This window comes from Wolffia australiana, chromosome 11 (assembly GCF_029677425.1).
Source record: "Wolffia australiana isolate 7733 chromosome 11, ASM2967742v1".
Classification (NCBI taxonomy): Eukaryota; Viridiplantae; Streptophyta; class Magnoliopsida; order Alismatales; family Araceae; genus Wolffia; species Wolffia australiana.
In genome coordinates, this window is record NC_135845.1 from 13,685,430 (window position 1) to 13,701,995 (window position 16,566).

Here is a 16,566-nt window from a genome sequence, read left to right on the forward strand (position 1 = left end):
GACGGGGTGAAGGTGGTTGAGACGAGGCGGAAGGGTAGTCTTGTCATTTCCTAGGGTTTCGCAAGATGTAGGACTGCAGGGGAGGGATAGTTTTGTCCTTTTTCGATTTTAGCGGTGGAAAGGGTAGTTTCGGTATTTGTTATTGGGTCGGAGGAGGTTTAGATGACTAGGGGTAGTTTTGTCATTTCTGGAGTCTAACTAGCAGTTAGATGGCTGGCAAGGGGTAGTTTCTTCTTTTTTACTGGGCGGACGGTGGTTTAGATGAAGAGGGATAGTCTTGTCATTAGAAGGTTTTGCGAGAAGTGGGACGGCGGGGAGGGGTAATTTCGTCATTGTTTGAGTCTCAGGAGAAGTTGAACGTCGGGTGAAGTATTGATTCGTCATTTATTGGAGTTTTTGTGAAAAGTTGGATGATGAGGGACAGGGGAGGGGTAATTGCGTCATTTCAAAGGATGAGGCGAAGTATTGTCCTTCCGTCCACTTTAGAGAGAAGGTAGAATGAGGTGAGGGTATTTTGGTCATTTACTTCAGAATCGAAGGTACTTTAGAGGAAAGGACTAAGTAGGTAGACTAAGAGGCGGACGGTGAGAGGGGTAGGATTGTCATTTCATTGAGCCTACGTCGGGAGAGGCGGAGGGGTGTTTTTGTCATTTAGGAATAGCAGGTTTTTGTTGGGCTTAGCCTGGCTTAACCGCTTATGAAGGTTGTTAACTCGCGGACTGACACACTGTTCTGTAGCAGCTTCGTCGATTCAAGCGTCGGTTTTCGCGGGCTGAACTTCGGCGATCAACGGAGGTTAGCGAGCTGATGATTTCAGTCGTTTTCCATCGAAGTGATTTCGTCTGACGCCATGCAATCGCTCTTTTTCCTGCGTCTTTTGGAGATTTCATGCGCGGATTTGTCGCTGCTGCGGTGCGTCGATCCGCGTAAATTGTGTCAAACACTTTCTCCTACAGTGCGCGCGATCTCTTCCTCTGCAACTGTTCTTCTTTAACATTCTGACAAAATTTCTAATCAGACTCTATTCGGCGGAAACCGGATCACATTTGCCACAATTTTATGCGGCCAACTGTTTGCGGTCGAATATTTTAACAATTTTATAGTTTCAGCATGTCCGTCGAATATTTTATCCATTTTGCTTAACCGAGGTCTCATATGATGCCAATTCACCAAATCTCGCGGTAGGAAGATGACGGTACAAAATTTCAATTGGTACAAATTTACACAAATTTCTACGTTTTCTAATTTATTTTTACGTGCCAAACGCTTCTTCCGCAGTGCACGCCATCTCTTCCTCGGAACTGTGGCAAAATTTGGCAGATTTCCTTATCAGAGTTTGATTTGGTCAAAAATTGACCGTGTTTGCCCCAATTTTATGCAATCAATTTCATCAACTCCTCCGATATTCTATCCATTTTTGCTTGATTGACCGTCATTTCCCCAACTCGCAGATCTAAAATGATGCCGATCCACCGAATTTCAACGATCCGCCAGGCGTCGCATCGGACGAACCATCTGAGAAGAAACAAACTTCGGTAAGTACCGGCGCCTTCTGCTGACTTGGGCGCGCTTTCAATCACAACAAAAATTCTCTAAAAGCGTGTTTATAACTATCGTTGATCACAGTCCACGCGTGCGCAACGAAGATCAAGTCAACGTAACATCTCAATTCGCCTTTACATAAACTGCTGCTATGCAGTCCATTGAGAGAAACTCGCCATGGGAACCTGCAACAGCTTGCCCCTCGTCGAAGGAGACAGACCCTCCGACAATGGCCTCAACATCCATCCCTCAACCAACCCCCGACCATCTCCCTTGTTCTCGAACGTGGGTCGCGTTCTCGGCCGTCTGATTCAGGATGTGCGATCGGTCTTCGACTTCGGCCGCGAGCTCGGCCGAGGCCAGTTCGGGGTGACCCGCCTCGTCACCCACAAGCAGACCAAGGAGACCTTCGCCTGCAAATCGATCGCCACGAGGAAGCTGCACGACAAGAGCGACGTGGAAGATGTGCAGCGGGAGGTGCAGATCATGTACCATCTTCGGGGCCAGAGCAACGTCGTGGAGCTCAAGGGAACGTACGAGGACAGGCGCTCAGTTAATCTTATAATGGAGCTTTGCGAGGGCGGCGAGCTCTTTGATCGTATAATTGCCAAGGGGCACTACTCGGAGAGGGCGGCCGCGGTGTTGTTCAAGGATCTTGCCACGGTTGTTCATTACTGCCATTCGATGGGGGTGATGCACCGGGATTTGAAGCCGGAGAACTTGCTCTTCCAGAGCACGAACGAGGATTCTCCCCTCAAAGTTACCGACTTCGGGATGTCCGTGTTCTTCAAACCAGGTATGATTCCCGTGCGACATAAAGTAGAGAAATTTAAAACCTATGAATTTCAGTTTAAGCTAATTGGATTGTGGTTGTATCTCGCGTATCATAATTACCCATTTCTGATTTTAGAAAATACGTTTGGCAAACTGCAAAATCTGCAAATTCTATCAGGAACAAGTCGCATAGTGGACGAAATTGGATCATCATTGTGTCGTTTTCCATCTCCGCGTATGTCGGAAGACGCTTAAGTAGCCGTCTTTCTTGTTTAGCTAGACTGATTTTCCTCTATTTATTTCACTATTTTGCCCTGATACTTTGATACGATCCTTTGCCCCCAAGGCTATCTTCGGCACTAAAGCCCATCTGGGGAATTTTAAGTCATTCGATGTTTTTGGTTAGATTTCTCCCTTTCTCTGGAGGGTAGTCATGAATCAAGATAAGATACTCAAGGGGATGGGACCGAGAAGGTAAGGATCGAGACAGTGAACCAAGTAGCAGATCTTACCTTGATTCTTGGCTGCCTTCCTAAAGAGAGGGCTTCAAGTATTTGTTTTAGAAAGGATGCAACCTAACCTGGAATATAAAATGACGAGAAAAGCCCTTAACGGGCTGAAATGCCAAAGATGCGCTCTGGGGTATAGGATAGTTTCAAACTTGAAGATATGCGGAAGCCTTTTTACACATCCAACATCTAGGCAGCTGCATTTGCCCCATGAATAAACTGTTTTTTTAATTTTCTGACTTACGCATTGAGCAAAATTTGACTTAGCTGTTATTAAACTTTATTTGGTTTCAGGACAAGTATTCACTGATTTGGTGGGAAGCGCATACTATGTGGCACCTGAAGTCCTGAAGCGGCAGTATAGTGCAGAAGCAGATGTTTGGAGTGCTGGAGTGATACTCTATATTCTTCTCTCTGGAATCCCGCCTTTTTGGGGAGGTTTGTGCAATGAAAGCTAAAACAATGCGACGTAGATTTATATCGCGCGATATATTAACCTCCTTTTTTGCAGGTAGCGATGTGGAGATATTTGATGCTATTTTGGCTGGCAATCTTGATTTGTCACGTGATCCCTGGCCGTCCATTTCAAGCTCCGCCAAGGACCTACTTCGGAAGATGCTCAATCCTGTTCCTGAGAAACGCATCTCTGCTGCCGATGTTCTGAGTAAGTCTCAATGATTTTGATGACGGGTCCCATGTGTTGTTTCATTATCAGCTATTTCAAGATGTAATACATGCGTCTAGTTTTTCTTTATTGAATATACATGCGTCTATTTCTGTGAATTTCCATGTTTTATCTCAGCCTCCTTTAGTTAACTACCACTACGTGGAACAGGTGGTCATTTCTTTAAAGATATATGACCTTGTTAATTATTGCAAAGTTTGTTGATCAGCATCTTTGTCGGCTGGACTCATCCTCATTAACTTACCTTGTATCGCTTAACTTATTTGGGGTGAATGAAATTCAGATCACCCTTGGATGAGAGATGGAGAAGCATCAGATGAACCGATTGACATCACAGTGTTGACCAGAATGAAACAATTCCACGCCATGAACAAGTTTAAAAAGATTGCCTTGAAAGTGAGTATTCTACATATTTTCTCTGCACAATTGACATAATTTCTTTCTGACGTTGTCCGCTGGCTCAAAGTTGGGTAAATATCGTTGGAATTTTTGTTTTATTTAGGTAATAGCTGAGCATCTGTCGGAGGAAGAAATTATTGGGTTGAAAGAAATGTTCAAATCAATGGACACCGATAACAATGGGATAATAACTTATGAAGAATTAAAGGGTGGCCTCCGAAACCATGGAACGAAGCTTTCTGAGTCAGAATTACAACAATTGATGGAGGCGGTATGATCTCATTGCTACCTTTTATATCTGACTACAGCTTAGATTCAAGAAACGTAAATGAAGTTTCTGATGCATTCTTTGATTTTTGTCTTCCCAGCTCTCTCTCTCTCCCTCTTTCCTCTGTTTTTTCCATGATAAGGATGCGGAGTCTTGTCATCCACATGAAGAGACTTGCAATCAATAGGTCGAATCATACTAAATATGATGAAAATAAATATTATGTTTCCTATTAAATTTCTAGGTCATAATTCTATGGTGCACCGAACAAATTTTAGCTGGAAATATTAAATTATCTGAGTTGACAGTTGTTAATTTTTTTCTAAGGTACAGAAGTTGTTAATTTTAAATGACCATAAATAGCTGATACAGCCAGATCTTGAATAGTGATTTGATCCTCTACGAGAACGCCAATTCTTATCAAGAAACATGTAACCATTCAAGAACATCGAGATTGAGATAAGTGTCAAGAACAATGAGGGGGATGAGAGATTGCTCAACTAGAAAGAGAAATAGAGGTAGGATAATGGAGATGTCCTAGTGGAGAACATTCAAGAGCATTCTATGGTGTGTTATACCAGTTTCAGCTGAACATTTTAAATGACCTGAGTTGTCAGAAGGCGTTAACATGTTTCCCTAATGAATGTGGTGTAAATTTATACCTTTTGATTTAGATGAGATGGTTGATTTTCTGTACTTCACGGTTACTCTTCTGGAAAAAGAAATGCATTTTATCTCTATACCTGAGTTTCTCTGGTTAACGGCATAAGGAAAATTTTCTGTGTATAACTGCCATCATCTATAAATCTGTCCTTTTCAGAATTGATCGCATCATTTATTTATTTTTAGTCCTTTTTATCATGCTTCCTGACATGACTTATAGGCTGATGTAGACGGAAACGGGACGATTGATTATATGGAGTTTATATCAGCCACAATGCATATGAGCCGAGTGCAAAGAGAAAATAATTTATACACGGTGTTTCAGTACTTTGACCGAGACAATAGCGGGTAACTTCCATTTTCCATGAAAAGCATCAATCAAATATTTGTTGTATTTGTTATTTCGTTTACTTATACGTTCTGTCTTCAGGTATATATCAAAGGAGGAGCTAGAACACGCGCTTAAAAAGTATAATATATGTGATCGAAAGGCAATTGTGGAGATAATGGCAGAGGTTGATACAGACCACGTAAGAACTCTACGCATAATGTCATTGACTTTTCCTATTGTATTTTTTAATCATGTTAGTTTTATTATTCTTATCTATTTGGACATTCTATGGATTAATAAAAAGGTTGACAAGAATTACGCGTCAAATATTTGTCCCAGAACATATTTGTGCAAGAGTAGGTCTTCCATTTTTGTTATAAATTGAACGTGCTTGTCTTTTATTTATACATTTATTTGCCAATTACTTAAGTTTATATATTTGTTATCCTACCACCTTGATATATTGGTTGACATAGTTGATGCAACTGAGAAGGACATATTACCATATATTTCATTTACAAATTTTAATGGCAAGTGGAGGACATATTACCATATATTTCATTTACGAATTTTAATGGCAAGCTGTCAATAGCTGCTTTGAAATCTTCTTCAAAAAAATGGCCACTTGAATAAAGCATCTAGACACTGCATCTAGGATGAATATCTTTCTTAGTTTGCGTATGCTAGATAATTGATTGGTTCTAGAGAGCCTCCTTTGCTAAACCTACCTCACTGAATCATTTGATACAAAAATCCACGAAGAGTAACATGGGGCAAGTTGTATTTTCTATAATTTGGCGGTTAGATAGCCATACAACTTAGCTCCAGTCGGTTATTATATGCAATTATAAGACTGATGGTATAGGCCACAAAAAAAATGAACAAGAGTGTGTGTGCAATCATTTTGGACTATAATACGATCTCCATTGTACTTATGTTTTGTCTTTCCAGTCCCAAGGGCATTTGAGTACTTTCTCTTTTTAGGCTGATTTCCCCTTCAAATACATGTAGTCCTTTTAAGAGGGCAGCAAAGTATCATCAGGGCTAAATTCATTTCTATTCTTGTTCTCTCCTTGATCCTTAGCAAAAATTTGCTGTAGTTCTCTCACTTCTTTTAACATAAGTTTCTACGAATCACAAGGCCTCCTTGATCCTTTAAATAGACTGGATAAAAAAGTCTGAACAGTGCGTTATCCTAGCATTTCTTGATTTATTTAACAGTTTTAGGGGCAGATCTGTTCCTGCTGGCATGTGTTTTTCTTTTTCTTTAAGTAAATTATATTATTTCTTTCAAAAAATGTTCGTCTCATACTTTGGTCGACGGTTTGATGCTGGCAGGACGGCCGGATCAACTACGATGAATTTGTGTCAATGATGAAGAAGGATGATGCTGGGAAGCCACCTTCTTTCTCTAGGTATGTTCAATGAGACAACCTCTCCAAGCTGACATGGTCTCTCTGTCACATACATAGGTAAGGGTTCTTTCCAAAAACCTAAACCTATATCTAAAGTTCAATTCTGTCTTGGTCTCGGTCTCGGTCTTAGTATAGCATTGGTTCGGTTCAGTCAATTTTATGTCTTGGTCCTCTATTTTTTTCTGATATCATCATGCAATGTGATAATCAATTTATAAAGATGCTAGTTTTATAATCCTGCTGGTTTTACGGTCGACCTGAGTTGTCCATCATCATCGATTGCCATCCATTCATCCGTCTATCATGGTCAAATAATGAAAATACAAATCACAATCCCCTTATAATAAACACCGAAAACATTAAATGTTACTTGAGCAAGTGTTCACTAATGACATTCATATCACAAAAGAGGAGATTTTCAGCAACATTTTTTAGCTTCTGCCACTCCTTTACCTTGTATGCAAAGTTCTTTTCCCACTAGTATTATCAAGGTGACTAAGATTCCGCACTAGCGAGAGCAGAACCCAGACGTAGACTTGTGACCGACGTGCGAGCCACCATAGTCTGAGTCAGTATAAAGTCCATGGGCTTGGTAGCCTGCAATGATGTGCACCGCATGCGCCTCATGTGCTGTGTAATAATGCCGTAACATTTACGCCATGTCTTGTCTTATAAAATAACATTGTCCGTTTCTCCCATGCTGCCTCAATCATGTCGTACAATGAGTTCGATCGGGTTAGTAAATCTTCAACGAGCAAGTTGTCGCCTGGCATTCTCATATCATCGCAAAACTTGATGTACTGCTAACTGATACGAACCTGGATCTAGGCTCGTATCTGAAGGGGGGTAGAGGACGATATGAGGTAGAAGTTCCCAGGGTAGAGAGGTGAAACGGGAAGGATCAAAGAGGAGGCTGAGCAGAGGGGGTAGGGATCGGCCGAGGACGAGCCGCCTGAAGACGCGGTGAGGTAGAGATGATCACGTGGGCCGGGGATCGTTGAGGGAGAGAGGGAGACCAGACCTAGACGACGAGAGGGGAGACAAGAACACTTCTTTCTTCTTCTTCTTGGCTGCCCTCCTAAAGGGAGGGTATCCCTATTTAAAGGAAATACATAATAGCCAAATGACTGAAATGCCCTTGTGGGCTAACATGACGAAACTACCCCTAGATAGCTTGAGGATCCTCTCAAGGACAACATAAGTTTTCTTCATTTTTCATTGGCATCATCATGCGACTAATCAACATCCTTCAATCCTCTTTGAATCTCTAAGTTAAGGATGTGGGCTATGCATGACACATGTTACTGATAAATGTAACTCGAGCAAGTGTTCACCATTATTTATTGCTTGCATTATCAGTGGTGATATCACATAACTATAAAAAGGAAAACTCCAAGCACATTAACTAGAACTTAAGAAAAAAATAAGATTATAAACCTTTAGTATAACAGTATTTGTCCTTAAACAGATGGTTTAATACGACTGGCAAGTGAGCGCCGCCATGGGATTTGACTGACTACTGAACAGAGTTCACAAAGGTTTCGTCTATCGTCAAAACCAATGAATTGTAATCCCAAAAATCCTGATACGGTTGAGGGTTGTCCAAGTGTCAGATTGAAGCAAGTCTCACGGATTTTACTAATTAACTTGAAACGTCTTCTTCTTGGCCGCATAAATTGTGGTCTTTGGATGCGGAACGGTCACTTTACATTGTGCCTTGTAGTAGACAAATTCTACAAATATTGGCTTCCAAATAATAGTAAATGTTTGTCTGTGTATATATGCACAATTTTACACATAATTCCCTTCTCATCTCAATCATTCTTCCTGATCATTGAGGAATATTTGAAAAATAATTTCAAAGTTATTTGACCAAAGAGAGGCTCAAGTTCCCAATGAATCTTAGAGTGATACTTTTTCTGTTTCCTGTCTTGTCTCACTTCATATATTCTCCTCACTACAGACATTGAACCTATAAGCAGCATCACTATTCTAAAAAAATCTCACCACTCTAGGCTGTCGTGTTGTTTGACAATGTCGTATCATTTGATGTCGTCTACAACATAGATGAAAGTCAAACATTGATACAAATAGAGTGGATCAACAAACTAAGAGAAAAAACCTCATTTGGACTTAAATCCAATCCTGACAACTGATAGTTACTGGAAGTCTATAGAGAAAATCTAGACTGATTTCTCTGTTACAACTTAGAAAGGAACGAACAAGGGTAAGAAATACTCTTTGGTAGATAACAAAATAGAAATCTGATAATTTAATAGAAAATTTGATGGGTAAAAAATATTATGACCAAAGAGAAATACCGGTTAAAAGCTGTCATTAAGAATAAAAAAAAAGAGAACTATCCTGGCACCTTATTCAATTAGGTGGCATCTTAGAGACCTTGTGCAAGAGCAAGCAGGGGATATTGCTCTTACTTTGGGTAAAATAGTTGGAGGGAGAGGGCTGAGGAGAAGAGTGCCTGCAGAAGGGAAGGGGGGAGGGGCTGGTGGAGATGGTTGCACAATTCTCAAAATCCTCTTTTTATTTTGACCCTTCAAGCATAAATATGTATCTTTATATAGGTATGCCCATTGGATGAGGATGCCAAAAAACAAATAAACAAAGAATTCCACTCATGTACGCAAAAGAAGAAGACATTTTACAGAACTGCGGCGACTATGCATCTAAGTATAATATCAATGATGATATTAGTAATCATAATATGAAGGGCCTATAATGTTAGGGCCTTCTTCTGCTTGAGAAACTTGTTCTTGACGAAGAACGCCGACAGCGCATTTTTATTCCGAGGAGCAGGCCTGGGGGCCACATCTCCACTTCCCTCCTGTGTACACCAAGTAGAAAAAGACTAAGCAGGAGCAAATAATTTCACCTTTTTTTTCCTAATTGAGGTCAGAAACTGCATTTTTTCTTAAGCAAGGAGAGCTCAGCCTACCTTCCCAAACAGAGCTCTTATGGTTACATCAGAGGTCTGAGAAGCAGTCGGATCCGACGGCCATGAAACTTTCCTCTCGTCAGAATTCGGTGCCCCATTGAGCGAGGATGAGGTGGAATCTGCAGCCAGATGCCACGAAAGAGTCTTCGCCCCCGGCGCATCTGGAAATACAGACCGACATCAGGAAGAGAGAGAGATACATCATGTCATGTGATCACGCCGAGGTCATACTCATCGGATGGGGGCGCAGGTGAGTGTTGGAAGTCTCTTTTCTCCCATAGCCTGAAAAACCCAGATGACCAAAAGTCCCAGAGAGATGAAACAGGAGAGAGAGATAGAGAGATGCCAGTACTTGGGAGGATGTAGTGCTTGTGATGGCGGGGGCAATTGGGAAGCAGCTGCTGTCGGCATAGGCGGCCCTCGTCGGCGAAGCACTGGGCGGCGAGTACTCGCTGCCATTCAGAGCACCCTCATCAGCTATCTAGTTGATATTATAGAAGAAGCTCTGCAATCTGTTTCTCTTTCCTTGCTCTGACCCACCTGGTGCAAGGAGGAGATCTTGAGCTCTGCCGCCGTCGCCGTCGCCACTGCCTGCTGGTCGATCAGATCTGTGAGCTTGTATGCCACCGTGCCGAGGTGGTCAACGGCGTTGACTAGCGCCCGGACGGCGTAGTCTCTCAGATTGTCCAGCACTCTGTCACCAGAGTGCAAGAGTTTGAAGAATTCCTTACAAAAGATGATTGATTTGGTTTCATGGGAAGACGGGTTTGGAGAATTACATTTGTTTTTGCTCGTTGTGGAGGTAGGATTTCTCGCAGTACTCCGCCGCCGAGTGTAGCTGGGGCCTGAGATTCTTCAGTTCCTGAAGATGATCTTGAGAATGATGATGATGATGATGATGAAAGTGGATCAAGATAAACCGGTTCTTCCCACTCTTCATGTTGATGAAAAGAAAGACATGATCATTGAATGTTCTTGATGATGATGACGCCCAGGAAACTCCATCATCATTTGGTTTTGAAGTTGATGGTAGATCAAGGGAGTCTAGTTCCTTCTGCTTTTGATGAAGATGATAAGTTAAACTTAATCCTCGTATGTTCTTGCTAATGATGACAGTGGTGGTTCAAATCATTATATTGGCTTGTGCTTTTGTTGATGATGGTAAGAAAATATCAATAACCTTATGCTCTTGATTATGATGATGGTGGTGGACCAAGCCATTCTTGTAACTTCTGCTATGGACGGTGAAAAAAAATTCTCTATCATCGTCGGTTCTTGATGATGATGATGGTTATGATTTAGAGGATGATAACAGCATCTCTACCATGGTTTGTCAATGATGACGATGATGATGATGGAGGTGGATCAAGAAAATCTAGTGACCATGATAATAAAAAATCAATCATCATACGTTCTTGAACCTCACTAACAGCGTTCAGAAGAAGAACACCATCGAAAATTTCCTCACGCCGCAGATCGAAAAACCAAAAAAAAAAAAACGGCGAAAATTTGACCATAACCCACCAAATTTCTGAGTAGAAATCAGTAAATCCGCAGATCTAAGCCAGCAGGGAGACGAAGAGAAGATCACGCACCTGCAGCGCATTGACGAAGCTCTTGCTCTTCTCCATGGCCGCAGCGTCGAAGCTCGCGGCCGTACCATCCGTCCTCCACTGCTGCATCCCCGCTGCTCAACGGCGAACCCACAAACTCGAGGAAGACGATGACAAGGAATCGACAAAATTAGGGATGCTGAGATACTCTGATCGATTCCTACCGCCTTAAATGCTCTGATATCCTGTTCCACCTTCTTCTTAAATTCCCGCCCCGCCTGCCGCGGCGTCGGAGGCCTCGATTTCTTCCAATCTCGATCTTCTTCCTTCGATCTTCCTCTTCTTCTTCTTCAATCTTTCCAATTTTCTCATGTTTCTGATTCTTCAATCTGAATCTTATTATACTACAAACTACGAACTGGAGTGGTTGGTGGGGGAGAGAGAACAGCTGGCGATCAGAGAATTGGGTCAAGATCAAATCAATGTCAAAGTAAAAAAGAACAAGATTTACAGTTCATGAGAGAGAGAGAGAGAGAGAGAGAGAGAGAGAGAGAGAGAGAGAGAGAGATGAATGTGGGTGAGAGGAGAATTGAAGGAAAATGAGAGAAGAATTGTGAGGGGAAAGACATTAGAATTGGATGATTAAAAGGAATTAGAACAAAGAGGTGAATGCTGGATACAGAATTTGATGATTAACGGGATAGAGGAGAATTAGATGAGAGAGAGGGAAAGTGAGAGAAAGAGATAGAGAGAGATAGATAGAGATAGAGAGGGAAAGAGAGAGAGAGAGATAGAGATAGATAGATTGAGAGAGAGAGGGAAAGTGAGAGTAGGGAACGGCAAACATCATGTGTCACGTCACTCGTCACGGTGACGGACCCGTTACAGATGACGTAACAGTGATGTGTGACAAAAATTTGTCTCGTGACCGTGACGCGGTACCTGTGAGGGGTGATGTGACGATGACAGAGGGTCTCGGATGGGTGATGTGATGGGACAGACGTCGTGGATGACGCTGGTGACAGAATTTTAGAAGGACGAAGAAAGTGGAAATTAAAAATTATTAAAATATTTTAAAATACATTATTTTGTATAGGTTAATTTCAGATCACATATTTCCGTCACGTGTGATGGTGACGCCATCCGGTGATGGGACAAAGACGGGACAATGGAGTGGGTGACACGTGACGCAAATGTGATGGATTTTTCTAAAATCCTAGGACATGTGACGGACGGGAGACATGACGAACTTCTCGTCACGTCCCCGTTCGTCACCACACATCACCATCCTATCACGTCTGGGCTGTCACATCCCAGACGTGTCATTCCCTAAGTGAGAGAGAGTTAGATAGAGATAGAGAGGGAAAGAGAGAGAGATAGATGTAGAGATAGATAAATTGAGAGAGAAAGGGAGAGAGAGATAAGGATAGATTGAGAGAGAGAGAGATAGGGATAGATTGAGAGAGAAAGGGAGGGAGAGCGAGAGATAGAGAGAAAGTGGTGGCGACAGTGTCAACGCATCGACACTGGAAGCACCACCACCGTCATCCGAAGTCAACGCCACTGCTAAGGACACGCCGCCATCGTCACCGGACCAAGTCCACATGCCAGCATCAGGCACGTCTCCACCCACGCACACCCCTTCACGCATCTTGACATGTCGCCAAAGGCAGATCCAGAACTGCCCCCTGACGTGACACGAAACCACGTCGCTCGTCACGTCGCTAGTCTTTATTTTTATTTTTATTAACTGTATTTTCTCTTTCCTCCAAGGCCTATATGTATAGGCTAATGTTCCAAGAAACAGTTAGGCAAGTCATAATTCAAGAATTGAGTTTTCTTTTAACTCTTCTTGGAGGACTTGCCCTAGCCACCTTCTCCCTCCCTCTTCTAGTTCGCCGCCGCCGCCGTCGACGTCGACGTCGCTACGTCTCACCGGCTGCCGTTTCCATCTTTCCTTCTCTCTTCCTTCCCTTCTCTCTTCCTTCCCCTCTCTCTTCCTCTCCTTCCCTCTTTCTTTCTCTCTTTCTCTCCCGCCAGCACCAGGACGCCCAGCGTCGGCCGCTCCTATCAGGCTGCCCGCCCCAAGCGCCCAGCATCGACCGCCCCTCTCAGGCCGCCCGCGCCAAGCGCCCAGCGCCGACCACCCCTCTCAAGGCCGCCCGCCCCACTCAGGGCCGCCAGCGCCTAGCGCCCCGCACCAGCCGCCCCACTCAGGGCCGCTTGTGCCTAGCGCCCAGCGCTGACCACCCCACTCAGGGCCGCTCGCGCCTAGCGCCCAGCGCCGGCCGCTCCTCTCAGGGCCGCCCGCGCCAAGCGCCCAGCGCCGGCCGCCCCGTTCAGGGCCCCCCGCGCCAAGCGCCTAGCGCCAGCTGCCCCGCTCAGGGCTGCCAGCGCCAAGCGCCCAACGTCGACCACCCCGCTCAGGACAACCCGCACCAAGTGCCAGTATCGGCCGCCCCGCTCAGGGCCGCCCGCGCCCAAGCGCCCAACGCCGACCACCCGCATAGACGCCCACGCACGTCAGCGTTTGCCAACACCTTCGCACGCCTGCGCCCGTCAATTCGTCCCCTCATACAACTGCCCTCGCACATCAAGCGACCCGGTCTGCTCGTTCGACTCATTATTAGGGCCGTACAACGCCCGGAACGTCCAGATATTTCGTCCAATGGGCCATACAACGCCCCGATCGCCCAGTCGCACTACAACCTGAATTTCCCACCGCCTCATCACGCACTACGGTGCTGAGGTACGCCTGAACTCCTTTAGTGTCGAGTGTTCTTCATCCAGTGTTCCACGAGGATTCTTCCACCGCCATCAGATTTGCTTTGAAAATCTCTTTCTTTCCACAAAATTCTTCCTTTTGTGAGATTTCACGCGAACGTGAATTCGAGTATTGGATTTGGTGCTTCGGCATCGTTGCGGTGGTTGAAGACAGTACTCCCTCCCTCGATGAGGAATGGGGCTGCACCACCATTATTTCATCGGTTTTAGGTTTTCGAATTCGATCGCGTGAATCTTGCGGTCTGTCTTATCCCTCTACCCAAACCCATCCCGCATTCTCCACCATCCTTGTCATATATGTCTCCCTAGTCGTCTCTCCCCTAGTCGTCCTGCATCAGAAAGAGAGAAATTTATAAAGATATCAATGAGTAGATAATTTTAAACTGATGTTACTAATACAATGCTGGAGAGAATTGAACATAACAAAGAGAATGTGGGGGGGAGACATATAGAGGAATGAATATAAATTGATCAGAACAAATTTCAATCATTTGACCCATTTGGGTGATTTGTGTAGTCTTGAATTAAGGTTGTACAGTGACTCTGTGCTCAGATTCTAACCATCAGATCAGATGGTGAATGATCATTAAAGAATTATCCGTTATTGATTCAGTTATATGATAATTAAATCTTGCTGTGTTTTTTAAAGTCTTTAATTTAAGCTCATTAATTCTGAACATTTAGATGAGAGATGAACCCCAAAGTCCCAATAAGGGACCTTAGCTAGACCATCTCAATTATGGTCTCAAAATTTGTATAATACTCAGCTTCAACACTTTATTGAAGGAATGCCTTCTATTTAAAAGAATGCCTGAAAATCAGATTGCCCAAATATATGCACAGTATCTAATCACAGATTTTTAATCTGACTTGTTGCCTTCATGTGTACAGTTTGAAAGGACTTCTGTACTGATCTGAACTTATCACCAATATACCAGACCATTTCAAAGAGCACCCTTGACATATTTTATGACTCATAAGGCACCCTCTTGTGATACCCTATGATATTCTTGCAAAACATGTCAATATTTCTTCATGACCTAACTCACTACCCCCATTGCATATAATATCAAGAAACGGAAATGTGAGGTGGATGAGCTTCCCCAATAAAGTGAGACACCAATAGGCATATCTGAATAGGAAAGAATTTGCATCCAAGAATCATGGCTGAACCTCCGCAGTGAGAATTCTAGTTTGCTCTAAAGTCCAATCTCCTTGACCAAATCAAGAGCAAACTTCCATCGAGAGATTCCTAAATTACATTGTTGTTAAGTGATAACAAGCAAATAAATCGTGCATTTATATTTCACTTTCCTCATTTGTATGAATACGAATTAGTGAACTCAATTAGAGCACAAAAAACCTTTATTAGTACTTAATCTGCTTGACTTGATTGAATTTATGCATGGGTAGTTTACAATATCCATAGTGTGAAGTAATTAAAAATTATAAGTGATGCATGAATATTCAATTATAGTTAAAAGCATGATCATTTTAATAGTAATGTTTAAAATCATGTAAATTGTACAGAAATAATACTTCACTTTTCATGTTATCAGTGGGTCACAAAGTTCAAACTGTGGAACCGGGTTGCAGAGTGAGCTTAACAACTTGATTACCAATGCATGAACCAACGTGTCAAATTATGTCTCAAAACATCAGGTCCCTCAGCAGTCCAAGGCGTCTAATCTAACATCAACTGGGCAACGACATCCTCTTCTGATCCCCTCCCATACATGATAAGATATAACATTTAATTTCATTGAAGGCCTCCATACATCACATGGGTTCATATCTATTATGGTGGTGGTAATGGATTGAACGCATCAGAACAACCATTAGATAGCTGTTACACATCCATTCACCAGAAAATGCATCATATTTATTTACAAAAAATAGATTGCAGGACTGCATGGGGTACAAAAGTCAATCAAATCAGATCAACAGATTTTAATAACGTTATTTCTAGAGTAAAATTACACAAGTTATAAGGTACTAATGAGCTTGCCCTACCACTAAAAAAAATCGTCTGACAGAAGTAAAAAACCCAAGTTTATAGTGTTACCTCAGATATTTTACTTCGCAGCGCTCTTAACAATGGGTCAAGTTGTTTCCTTGGCTAGTGTAACACTATAACCCTTAATTTCATGATTCCAATAACATAACATGATAAATGCATATCTATTTTCATACATTTTATATGATTTGTCTCTTTAATCTTTAGTTTACCATGCTATTATATGGATGAATTGAATATTCATGCATCACTAAGAAAATTTCAAAAGTATGGATATTGTTAACTAACCCTGCTTATCTTCTTTCAATTTAATAAGTTTTTATTTACGAGGACTATTAGTTATGAACGTGAACATTTCTTGGAGGTAATTTATTTTTGCAAATGGGCTTAAAATGTTCATATAAAACTTTGGGCTTTCAAAGGAAAGCTCAGAATATAATGGGCCACGACCTGAAATGCCCCTCAAATATTCCCTAAAAGAGGCCAGCTGAAATTTAGAAGCTTTCAATAAATTAGTAAAAGAGGATAAAATGGTAAGGAAATAGAATCAAGATCACAAAGAGATATTTTAGAAATTATCCCATGTGTATACATACTGTCTTTCCTGCTCTTTTCCCTCATTCTGGGAGTGCTCTACCAAATGGTTAGCTCGTAGGGAAAGGCATCCTCTAGG

General features: G+C 42.5%; 2 protein-coding genes and 1 long non-coding RNA gene across 5 annotated transcripts; 2 read left to right on the forward strand and 1 right to left on the reverse strand.

Moving 5' to 3' along the window:
- The first annotated feature begins 120 nt into the window (after positions 1-120).
- On the forward strand, positions 121-1,712 carry LOC144709648 (uncharacterized). The gene is made up of 3 exons (XR_013583075.1): positions 121-795; positions 1,452-1,535; positions 1,627-1,712. It is a non-coding gene; the product is annotated as an uncharacterized LOC144709648 (long non-coding RNA).
- LOC144709642 (calcium-dependent protein kinase 1-like) lies at positions 1,650-11,503 on the forward strand. Of its 3 annotated transcripts, none has more exons than XM_078583237.1 (9): positions 1,650-2,338; positions 3,120-3,263; positions 3,337-3,489; positions 3,794-3,906; positions 4,013-4,180; positions 5,061-5,188; positions 5,271-5,370; positions 6,510-6,643; positions 11,097-11,503. In XM_078583237.1, exons 1-8 carry the CDS (start codon positions 1,720-1,722, stop codon positions 6,597-6,599), a joined length of 1,515 nt encoding a protein of 504 aa, XP_078439363.1. In that variant the 5' UTR covers positions 1,650-1,719; the 3' UTR covers positions 6,600-6,643; positions 11,097-11,503. The 3 variants fall into 3 exon arrangements, with proteins under 3 accessions (XP_078439363.1, XP_078439362.1, XP_078439361.1); XM_078583236.1 differs by lacking the exon at positions 11,097-11,503 and adding an exon at positions 8,055-8,387 and having other exon boundaries at positions 1,651-2,338; XM_078583235.1 differs by lacking the exon at positions 11,097-11,503 and having other exon boundaries at positions 1,651-2,338; positions 6,510-6,821.
- ABIL1 (ABI-1-like 1) lies at positions 9,111-11,457 on the reverse strand. Its single transcript, XM_078583241.1, has 8 exons — positions 11,317-11,457; positions 11,135-11,226; positions 10,319-10,401; positions 10,080-10,233; positions 9,892-9,991; positions 9,771-9,821; positions 9,540-9,700; positions 9,111-9,428 (listed from the first exon to the last, which is right to left on the reverse strand). Exons 2-8 carry the CDS (start codon positions 11,219-11,221, stop codon positions 9,318-9,320), a joined length of 747 nt encoding a protein of 248 aa, XP_078439367.1. The 5' UTR covers positions 11,222-11,226; positions 11,317-11,457; the 3' UTR covers positions 9,111-9,317.
- Positions 11,504-16,566: the final 5,063 nt, after the last annotated feature.